This window comes from Xiphophorus couchianus, chromosome 16 (assembly GCF_001444195.1).
Source record: "Xiphophorus couchianus chromosome 16, X_couchianus-1.0, whole genome shotgun sequence".
NCBI classification, from domain to species: domain Eukaryota; kingdom Metazoa; phylum Chordata; class Actinopteri; order Cyprinodontiformes; family Poeciliidae; genus Xiphophorus; species Xiphophorus couchianus.
In genome coordinates, this window is record NC_040243.1 from 11,069,328 (window position 1) to 11,081,130 (window position 11,803).

Here is an 11,803-nt window from a genome sequence, read left to right on the forward strand (position 1 = left end):
GAATCACCCAAGGGACAAGCGAACTAAGCTTTATTTTGGGATCCTAAACCTTCAGGGGCCTCCCCTAAATGTATGAATTTTAACACGAAACATAGGTCAAACATTGTTATGTTTCTTTATTGAGAATGAGAAAGCTGTTCAATTTTATCTGACTCTTTCAATATAAATTCACATTCCTTAAATTATTGAACAATAATACAATTGTCTACAATCTATTACTGAAGTGTCAGCAATGGGTCTGAGACAACTATTTAGATAATCCAGAATTCTTGCAGGGTGAATCCTGCCTCATTTGTCTAACTTGTATTTACAGTATACACTTCTCCTGGGCTTTAGCTTTACCATCTTTAGGAAGCTGTAAAAGAAGACAGTAATGCTCTTACGAGGCTTGATCATGGCGTGTGGTGTGACAAAGGTCATAGTGGGGCCTTAGAGTTGCATCTTCCTTTCTTACCCAACTACAAGAATAAAACACAAAGGTTTAGACAGATTAGAAAGAAGAAGAGTGAGAACCAAAGAAGATGAAAGTGAAGAAAATGCAAATTAATGCCCATTCAAATTTGTTCTATTCAAATCTTTGGCTAAGCTCACAGACTTCACCTTTGATTTAAATATGCCCAAGAACTTGAAGCAAATGTCACGCTCCTACAGAGAGTTCCTAGTAACATGAAAACTCCTGGTATAGAAACATTAATATAGCTTTTAGATACATCTGAATCCGTCATCCATGTACAAATAATTTCAGTTCTATATGAAAGAGGTACATTAGGGATACAGTTTTTATCCCTTAAACAGCCCTTAGCCACAGATCAAAGCATAGTGATGCAGAACTAAAAGTGTATATACCATTAGCATTTCCCTCATAGAAACATAAATATATGTTAAGATCTCTTGAAAGATGAAAAGCATGCAGCATCCAAGAAACAGCTCCTTCATTTAGGAGACATTCTCCATTAAGACTGTGGTGCACCAGCAGATCAAAGTGAGGATTATCCTTGCTCTGGATAGCCTGGCCGCTAGGATGATGACCTCACTATGCGTGAGACTCAACTGCATACCAGCTGAACAATGAGTGTGTCAGATGTCTAAAAGAAGGGGGAGGAGTAGAAGGAGAAACAAAAGAGGTGACAAAAGAAGAAAGATGTACAAGTTGGGATAGAGGAAGCTGTGCTGTTTCCATAGCGAAGGAGAGTGAGGCGGGAGGTCTTTGGTTGGTGCACTGGAATGTGACGTCAGCAGCTTGTTGGATTGAGGTGCCGTGTCCTGCTGATTTTAATCCTAACTCATTAAGGAACTGAGAGCAAGTACCTGGGCACGCTCTCAGGAAAAAGCAGAGAAAGTGATCTGAGAAGAAACTCTGAATAAGTCGGCAAAAGGAGATAAGTGGAGTTACTGCACACCCTGAGAAACTGAAGAAGGAAGAAATCAAATATTTTGATTTTCAGTCTCATGATTACTTTCATTTGTTAACAGTTCCCTTGTTTGTTTTAAACCTCTGTGCTTGCAGTTTTAACGTGTGGCTTGTTCAAGCATGCCCACCAACGGGATTAACAAGGCTCTAAAGCTGCAATTTGGTCTGATTAACTACGAGAACCGCTACCTGACCGCTGAGGCCTTCGGCTTCAAGGTGAATGCCTCAGGCATCAGCCTGAAGAAGAAACAAATCTGGACTTTAGAACAGGATGAGCAAGATGGGCAAGTTGTGTTCCTCCGAAGCCACTTAGGACGCTACCTTGCTTCTGATAAAGCTGGAAAGGTCATATGTGGGGCAGAGAAGCCAGACCCTGAGTGTCGTTTCCTTATAGTGCCCCAGTCTGATGGTCGTTGGGCACTGCAATCAGAACCTTATCAGCGTTACTTTGGAGGCTCAGCGGACTATCTGTCCTGCTTTGCCCAAGCCATTGGGGAACAAGAGCTATGGGCTGTTCATCTGGCTTTACACCCACAGGCGAGCCTTCTCAGTGTGGCACGAAAGCGTTATGCCCACCTTTCTGCTTCCGATGGAGAAATCTCAGTAGACAGCAACATTCCCTGGGGAGTGGACTCTCTGGTCACCTTGGTATACCTGGATGGAAAGTACAGTCTGAAGACCTGTGACAGCCGCTTTCTCAGCAATGATGGCAAGCTAGTGAAGGAGAACTCCAACACAACCAGCTTCACGCTGGAGTTGAAGTCTGGGAAGCTGGCCTTTAAGGACTGCGATGGGAAATATCTGGCCCCAGTGGGCCCCACAGGAACCCTGCGATCTGGCCGATGCTCCAAACCCGGAAAAGATGAGCTCTTTGATTTGGAGGAGAGTCATCCACAAGTAGTCTTCCAAGCTGCCAATAAAAGATTTGTTTCAGTCAAGCAAGGTAATCAACTTCTTTTGATTGGATGAAAGCAGTTGCTTTTTTTCCAATCATAATTAAGCTTAATGTAATAACAGCAGCACAAGAATTTTAATTCTACTTAATATTAATCTTTTCAAGTGTTCAAATGTTTTCTAGATGGCAAGTCTAGAAAATATTGAAAGAATAACCCTGACAATAGGCCGACTTAAAAAAAATTGGAGTAAACGTTAGCAGCTAATTTAATTAATAGTAATCATAATCATCATCACCATGACTATTTCAAAATGACATACTACCGTTGGTCTAATACCAGCAGCTGTTTTGCAATAAAAAAAAAATCTATTAACTGTGTTTTGAAGTCTTTAAATTCTAAATAAAGGTTAGGCTGAAAGAGAAATTATATCAACTGTTCTCAATGTGTTATGTTCTGGGTTTTCTGATTTTCTGTTAACTGAATGTTAGCTTTTACAGACTTTGTTGACCCATGTATTAAACAAGTTCAAGTCAGTATAGTATTATGGTTAGTTGACATTTGTAATTGCAGCAACCAAAGCATCAAAACAAGTTAATTTGTTAGCAGAAAGCTAACATGGCATTTTGTACATTTTGGATCTAGAGTGTTGGTGGCCATATTGTGGAGGTCACTGTGGTAATGGGCTTTGTCATTTTCACTGTGTGTCCCATGAAGATTAGCTGGTGTGCAAATGACTCCAAGACCAATCTAGGCAACAGGGGTGTCAGTTACTAGCAATGGGTTCTAAACCTTGTAGTCACTTGCTTCTTTGCTATCAGTTCAGTTCAGTTCAGTTCACACATGTCGTCTGGAGGCACTGAATGTAAATTTCTTGAAAGAATTAATCTAAAGAATGCAAATGCATTTAAAAAATGGTGACAGACACACTAGATATACATGCCATGTCAATTGCTTGAGTTTCAAGCCTGCATCATTTTATTTATTCATTATTTTAAGTTTGTTTTTTTTAAAAAGCAACAACTGTATTTTCTTTAATTGGAGCCTTTGGGATTCAGTGAAAGCATCAGCCTCTACGAATGTTATAAAAAACAGCTTCACGTTTGGATTTGTAAAGTTGCCCAACTATGCATGTGCTCCAAAGGAATAGACTACACTAACCTTCTTATGCAGGCATTATTATGCCTATGAATAAAATGCTCGCCAAAAAAAAGAGAAAAAAAACTAACAAGGTAACAATTTAGCAAACTTCATTAAACAGAACAAAAAACCACAGTTTTGAACTGAAGTGTTTGGTCTTGTGGTAGTGTCGTGTTTTGTAAGGAACTAGGCACCGAAAGCTGCTTAGTGGGCCCTACCGTGCAGATTTGCATTTTGCCACTCAGGGAATTACAGCATGCGACTGAACAGGAAGGGGTGGAGGGTTGACTGAAGGGGATTAGTGTTCTAACGGGATTAAGAGAAAGGTTGAAGGATATTTATGTGGCACCTAATTTATACTACAGCAGACACAGTTCAATTACAGGCTATGTGTCTGTGCATTCACAAGACCTGACACACCCCAGCAGCCAGAGTTTATACATGTAGATTAGGTAGGTGACACTAGGCTGACTGCAAGTGAAGCATTGGTGTGTAAAAAAAATTGGGGAGTAACTGAATGGAAAGATATGTGTGAATTTGATTTATCTTTCTTGCATAATTGGTTTCGCATACAAAACAGATCATGAGTTGATAACATAAAATTTGCCGATGTGCTACACTTCAGAAAACATGACAAAGGTGGTGTGCAATTGGTTACAAGTCATTTGTTCCTAATGAATCTACAATTTGAAATTAGAAAAGACACTTATAATATTATGTTTCTATGGTTGTATATAAAAGATAAAAACATCCAAAGATCAAAACAAAGCCACAAAAAATCCTCTTTCCAAAATTAACGTCATCTATCTTTTCTATTATAACACAAACAAGATTATTACTTATGAGCTCTTCCATCACACAGGCATGAGAGCTTCATACTTATAGTGTGCAACACTTTATGCTTTTGTATAATGTTAAGCACTATGTTACACTGTATACAATTATGCTACTTACCTCATACTAGAATGAGCCTGTAATGTCCAATTATTCAAGATGAAGCTCAAGTATAGCAATTTGAGCTCTGTGGCTCAAATTTAGCAATTTGAGCCACTAGATGTCACCAAACTCCACAAAAAAAAATAATTATAGATTGCTGAAAATGCAGACCTCTAAGGAAACCAACATACATAAAAAAAGGGATTTAAATATTGCTGAAATTCAAGGATACTGTCCATGTAAACTAGGCAAACCTGGATCTCCCAGTTGTTGATGAAAGAAAAAAATGGATGGTAAAAAGTGGAGAAGAAGGATGCAAGGACACGACGAGTGGATATATCCATATCCATATCCATATCCCAGACTGTAAATTATTTGACAATTTCACTAAAAGTTATTCACAAAGGTCCTATAAGGGGACAAGATCCAAATATAATTAAACAAAATATCTTTACATCATGTCTGACCTGAATTGCTGTCCCTGTTCATGAAAAGGATCCCACTAAAATGCTGTTCAAATAGCCTTTTAGGCTATGAGGCAGCCTATGAGGTAGCCTTTTAGGCTACCTCATAACCTGCACATTAGGAACGTTGAATGCAACAGTTCTTATATTATTGGATTAGTTCTCAAAATATCTTTAAATAAAATTGGACTCACAAGAAAATCTAATTTGTGAAAGCATTTGGCTACTGTGCCACAATTCTGTCACTCATATTTCCTTCTAAGCACTTGAACTGTCTTGTATACGTGCGATACTTTATGCACTTTCTTGTTTAATAGTTCAAACATTTTACTGAAATTTGATTGAAAGTTTTATTAGGGCACAGAAGGTATATATGGGGTACATTTGGTAGTTTGCTAGGTCTTGCAAGGCCAATTGAAAGAAATTCTAAAATTTGGGTAATCATAATTTAATTTGTGCTGCCATGACTTAAATGTTTAAGAAGATAGAAAATGTGAGCCCCTTCTGCTCAAAGCATTTACTGAGTCAGCATAATAATACATCTTCATGAGCTGAAGTAATGAAACAATCTTGGCGTTTTGAATGTGGTTTCTATTTGTACTTACCTTTACTGGAATTTCGGATGAGATGAAAAAGACATTCAGGATGATGCTGTAGTTAAAAACCCTATCCTAGAAAAAAAGTTAAATTGCTATGGGTGTCTTCTGTGTTGCCAGGAGTGAGTATTTCAGCCAATCAGGATGTGGAAACTGACATGGAGACTTTCCAGATGGAGATAGATAAGGAGAGCAAAAAGCCAATGTTCAGGACCAATGGAGGGTCCTACTGGACTCTAGTGACTCATGGAGAGATCCAGTCCACTGCCACAGAGGTGTAAGTAGATATTAAACCATTGAAAAGGAAGCTTTATAATAAGTTTTTAACTACTTTGGAATGGTGCTGCACCAGTGACCCCCTGTAGCTCAAGTACATACTAACTCAATTTGTACAAAGTTCTTGGTATACTTAACTTTTTCCATAGTTTATCTATTACGCGATTTAATTTAACCTTTAACTTAGATGTTTTTGTCAATCTCACTTGTACAGTTCCACCGAAATATCCATCTTTTTTCCTTCCAGAGAGGTCAACACAAGGTTTGACATTGAGTGGCGAGGACACAGGGTAGCACTCAAGGCGAGTAATGGAAAGTACGTGTGCACAAAGAAAAATGGGCAGCTCTCAGCGGTCAGCGATACAGTGGGTAAGTGCTTTTAGGCTACTTATTTGAATTTTCACATTATGTTTGTCTGAAATACCCGCCACAAGCAGCGGAGACGCACCAGATGAACAAAATATATCGTTCATTACAGGTGATGATGAATTACTTCTGATGAAACTCATCAACCGCCCAATGCTGATCCTTCACGGAGAGAACGGCTTTGTGTGTCACCACAAAAACTCCAACACTCTTGATGCCAATCGATCAGTCTACGACATCTTCTCATTGCTATTCGACAATGGCGCCTACCACATTAAAAGTCAGTGTTTTCATATCACACTAATTGTCTTCTTAAACTCTTACAGCATTGGTACAAAGCAACAACAGTCTCAAAATTGAAAAATAAAAACTTCACTGTGCATCTAGTGATTATTTTTGCCAGCAAAAAAGTCAATACACCAATGTATGGCATGGAATAACTAACATTACTAGACAATAAATTGATGATATTTCTTATGAACTTAGAAGCTTACATTATTAAAATATTTGTTTCCACTGTTCTTTATTTTTCTTTATTTTGTAGGGGTTTGTTTGTATTTTCTTCCATTCAACATTTTGAAAGTCCCTCCACAGCCTTTCATTTGGGCTGAGGTCTGGATATTGATTGGGTCATTAATCTCCTTGCATTTTCAATCCATCTGTTACAGATTTTTTGCTGTGCTTAGCATAATTTTCCTGCTGCTTGACCCAGTTTTAGTCAAGTTTCAGTTGTCAGTGAAATTCTCTCACACTTAAGTCTAGGATACATTCTGTTAAGGAATTGTTGATATGCTATGGTGCCCAGATTCTGTAGGAATAAAACAATATTAAATAATAACTCTTCTACCACAATGTTTGAATGCATTTGTTATGTCCAAATGGAGATCAATCAAAATGTTCTTAACCTTATCCAGCAACACACTTTGCAAACAAAATTATGTTCTTTAGTCAATCAAAAAACATTCTGACAATCCTTCCAAATAACTCATACTATTCTTGACTGTACTCCCCCAAACTTTTAACATAGTTGCCTTACAGACTTAGACATAATTCTTCTTCTTCTCTTTCTTCTTCTACTTCTAATTCTAAAAATTTAGTGAGAGCAAAGATATCTTGATCTTTCAACTTGTTGATGATGGCTAGTCATCATCAACAAGAGCATGACATTGGAGATATCATGCTCCAATGTTAATTCTCCATACCACAAGAACATTGGTATGGAGCCTTTTGCATCTACATAGTGTTCAGAGTTACTGATGACCAGGTCTATGGGGGAATTTTTACAGGTGCTCTTTATGTACAGTTCTTGTCTGCTGCTCAGCATGTTGAGCCCTATAAAAGCAAGACGCATTTGCTGTAAGGATACCTCTTGCCTCTTTCATCTGAGAACTGCTGCTCCTGTGTTTCAAATAAATCACATAATGCGGTCATTAGTAGGACTTTGGAAAACATGAATGCACTGAGGTGATTCAGCCATTTGATCCAGGTGTGTTGGATCAAGGAAACATCTAAATGTTGCAGGACACAAGACCTCACGACCTGGATTTGAGGACATCTGCCCTAATACAGTAAATTATATAATGTGACTACGAATCAATCAAATTATTTATTGGTCCTACAAAATAAATGCAACTGATGATTTTCCCCCCATTTTAATGTAATTTTAAAATATGACCAAAGCATCTAGGTACTCTTAATTAGTAATCTCTCCTTATGGTCATGTGGAACAAAAGACACATTTTGCCACCACCCAATGTGAAGCAGTTAATAAGTTCACTGAAACTTGGTCAGATGACTCTAAGACTCACCTCTTCTCCAACAGCTTTCTGCTGTTTTTGTTTTTTTTTAATAAAATGACAGTTTTTGTTATTCTTCACACAGGCGTGAATGGAAAGTTCTGGTTTGTCTCAAGCAGTGGCCTCGTCTGTTCAGATGGAGAAAAGGCGGAGGACTTTTTTCTTGAGTTTCCAGAACACGGACGAGTTGCCATCAAGGGATCCAATGGCAAGTACCTCCGTGGGGACCAGGGAGGCACGCTCATGTGTGACGGTGCATCTGTTGATGCATCTTGTCTTTGGGAATACTGATCTATTCACAACAGGTCCACACACAGGACCCATGTTTCAGGTGCAAGACCCACTTTTACCAAGTCGAATGACGTGGACTGACATCATAACTTGCCTATTTTTATACTAGGTACCATCCCATGTTTTGATGTTTTTTTTTTGTAATTGGAAAGAGGTGAATACATTAGGAAAGCTCTGTGGGTCTTTTTTTCTTGAGAATTTTAGATGTTTTAATCTTGAAAGGACTACAAATGCCAACATCAAATGTAACATGCTGTGTTGAAATGTGTAATTTGATAACCAAGGTTTAGTTGAGTAAATTTCCCAATTTTTATTTCTGTCCACATTTATTTCTTATGCAGATTAAAGTACAAGCATTTTTTGTTGAATGATTTTCAGGCATAAAAAGAGTTTCTGTTCAATTAATCCAGAGGTTGAAAATTTAACAAAATTTCTCATCAAGCTGTTCAGAATGCAGACAAATGAATGTAAAAAATAAGCAAAAATCACTATTTCTATTATTGCTACCTTCCACTATCTAAAAACAATGGTTATTTTAAAGGGTATCAGAAAGTAAAGACCAAATCCAAAGCAGAGAGGGAACAATTCTGATTAGTGTTAACCAAAACCGACGTAATTTTTTTATTTATGTAAAAAGCTAGACTTTTATGTGGTATATTTATCTGGTTTTATTTGTTCTAAGAAGGGCAAAGGGATGCATCAATGGTGCTGTGATTTGTCTTAATGGATCATTTATAGCTTACATAAAAGACTAATAAAGAGTGGATGAAGCAGAGATGAAAGAAATTACTCAGAGGACCCCGACAGTGCTGAGTGTAATAAATCTACACATTAATATGTTTCAAGAATAACATATTGCACGTTTGAGGAAACAACATAAAGGTCATGAAATATCACATAGACACATCAGAAACAAATAAGAAACCACAAAGAGGAGCATTTTTTTTTTTGTCCTGTTGAGAACTCAGAAAGTGCTTCTCTGGTGTTCGGCCTTAATCCACAATACACTCGTCATATGTAGTGTAGTTACAAATAATGGTCTGTGATAGCAGATTTTTTTATGTTTAAAAAACACTGCAAAAAGGCTTCGGAAAGCATCACTAAAGGAAATTTTAAAGGAAAGGAAAATTGTAAAATTTGACAACATTTTAGATGACAGGTTGAAAACATATTTCTCTCAGTTTGCCCAGAACCACAATGAGTTTCAAAACTCTGCTTCATGTACCTTTAAAGATGCTTGAAAACCCTGTTGATGGAGTTTAGGGGTGTCCAAGTCAAGAGCATCCAAATAATATCAATCATTCTTATCTTCTCAGCAGCTCTACAAACAAACGCTCCCTTTGAAAACATGATAAATCGCTTCCTGTTGACCCATGTCAGAAAAGGCCTTGTGTTCCAACTTAGAATGAACTGAGCTCATTATAGTGAGTGCTAAACACATTGCAAGGGTTACAAACTAGAATTCAATGTGAAACACACAGGACAACCTGAAGCTGTGCAAAAATGTTTGACAGTTTTCTCCTGAATAATAATGAGTTCACAGTGTTTTGTATGTGTGTAATTTGCGATTAATAAGCAATTTATGGTAGTAAGCTCTGAATTGGTTGGTTAATCATATAACTTGTATTAGCTCCACAGGAAACTTATTGTCTTATATTAGAAAGCATTTAATATGTCCATGGGTACTTGCTATTTACTGTCTTTGTTTTATGATATGCTTTTCAAAATGATGTTGACAATAAAACTTGTAAAATAAATGTGAGACTTGTTAAACTTAATCAGAGAAAAGGTTGATCAACAAGGTTATTGGTTACACCACCAGCTTGGTAAGATTCACTTAATGACACAACATTAATCTCCTTTCATGCTGCACAAATAAGGTGATTTTAAATGACGGATTTGCCAGAGCTCTTTGAGAAGTTTAAGAATATTTTGTATCAAAAACCCTGCTTTACTTTTATAAAGTATTTTGTGTTGGTTTATTCCAAAAAGTCTAAATAAAATCTAATAAACCTTCATAGTTTTTACCTGAAGAAATCTAAAAGAGTTGAAGAAGACTTACTTTTGCATGGCACTGCAAAGTCATTCCCAGGCAATTTAAAGTAAATCAGTTCACAGTGGGAAAGATTAATATAAATGGAAAACAAATCAGACATTTGTCAATCTTCCACAGAGTACTCTGACTAATTTGCCCTAATGTCACATCACTCCGAGAAACTGCAAAGTCCAAGAGCTTCATTGCAGACTCTGCAGCCCTCAATTTGCATGTTAAATCTTAAAGTTCATGACAGTTTGAAAGTAGAGTTAGATTAAATATGCATGGTTTAGTGAGTGAGGACACATTTTATATAAATAAAAAAAAATATGGCAGCTTTGTTTAAGTTTACAAAGCCTCATCTTTTCAACCATCAAGAAATATAGATGAATATCTTTTTTGCCACATTACACAAACCAAACAGCATAAAAAATCCAGCACCTCATACCAATTCTCAAGCAGAGTAGTAAAGCGGTTAACTGTTTTGCTCTCAGTTAAATATGAGACCATTTGTCAGACAGCCAAACCTTTGGTGAAACGATTGTCAACAGTACAATGTTACCAAGATCAGCATCAAATATAGCAGAATTGGTTCACATAAGAGCAAGTTGACATAGTCAAAGGACAGACCTCAACCCAATTGAAATGGTGTGGTGTAACATTAACAGAAAACTGTGTATAAACACTTTTTCTGTAACTTTCAATGAACAGCAGCAAAGAGTGAACAAAACCACATCCGCATTGTTATAAACGATCAAAAAATTCATAGTACACAAATAATTATATCAGGTTAGGGAACAGGAAATATGATGGCTTTGATTCTCAAAAAAAGAAGGAATTTAATATATGTGATAACAGAATATAAAAGCATCATTACACAAATGGAGTTGTTGGACCGATGATGCAGCTTTTTGTTTGTAATAAAGAAAGCTGAATCTTTGAGAAAACAAGGTACTGTTGGTAACAAACCATCACATTTACAGTGTATGAGTCTGGTATCAAAGCAACCTCAGACTCTGCTTGTGAGTCTGCTTATGACTCTGCTTATAATGCTTTCCTGCATTTTCTCAGTAACATACATAATTATATTCTGTAAATGGCTGCTAAGTCATGAAATAACTTAAAATGTAAAATATTATAGTTGTTAGGAAATCTCTCACAGCATACAGATTTAATAGTTTGGTATAGTTTCCATGTTGAAACCATGGTGATCACTGAAGCAGGACATGAGAGTTTCACAGTTCCTACATTGTAACACACTAAACCAAGAGAGGTTCACATTTCCACCTAGTGCAGTTAACAGAAAAACCCTCTCCATAAAACTCTTAAAAACGCTGAATAACAGTCATGATTAATACATTCAATGGAGCAAACTAAATACATCCCTTTCATTCCTATTGGTGGCTTGGATAGCACTTTTTGCTGCCATAACCTGAGTTATTACCCACTTTTCTCTCAACAAACTTGCTACCTTTAAACGTTACTCTGGGTTTTACAAAACAAAGTGACAGAAGAGTGGTTGCAGGAAAATGAATTCTATGAATTTACAAGAAAGGTCCTCATGCACACTGACATTGTGTAAAAGAATCCGTTTCAATT

At 37.0% G+C, this 11,803-nt stretch overlaps 1 protein-coding gene across 1 annotated transcript; it reads left to right on the plus strand.

The window, feature by feature from the left end:
- Positions 1 to 1,261: 1,261 nt before the first annotated feature.
- Positions 1,262 to 9,923, plus strand: fscn2a (fascin actin-bundling protein 2a, retinal). Its single transcript, XM_028041546.1, has 5 exons — positions 1,262 to 2,354; positions 5,561 to 5,717; positions 5,964 to 6,085; positions 6,195 to 6,362; positions 7,964 to 9,923. The coding sequence occupies exons 1-5, from the start codon at positions 1,532 to 1,534 to the stop codon at positions 8,167 to 8,169; spliced, it is 1,476 nt and encodes a 491-aa protein (XP_027897347.1). The 5' UTR covers positions 1,262 to 1,531; the 3' UTR covers positions 8,170 to 9,923.
- The last annotated feature ends 1,880 nt before the right edge of the window (positions 9,924 to 11,803 follow it).

Bases quoted from the DNA above. Each gene is read 5' to 3' on its own strand.
- fscn2a (XM_028041546.1), top strand. From the start codon at position 1,532: ATGCCCACCAACGGGATTAACAAGGCTCTAAAGCTGCAATTTGGTCTG. The intron at 2,355-5,560 runs GTAATCAACTTC...CTGTGTTGCCAG, and splicing joins ATTTGTTTCAGTCAAGCAAG to GAGTGAGTATTTCAGCCAAT. The intron at 5,718-5,963 runs GTAAGTAGATAT...TTTTCCTTCCAG, and splicing joins CAGTCCACTGCCACAGAGGT to AGAGGTCAACACAAGGTTTG.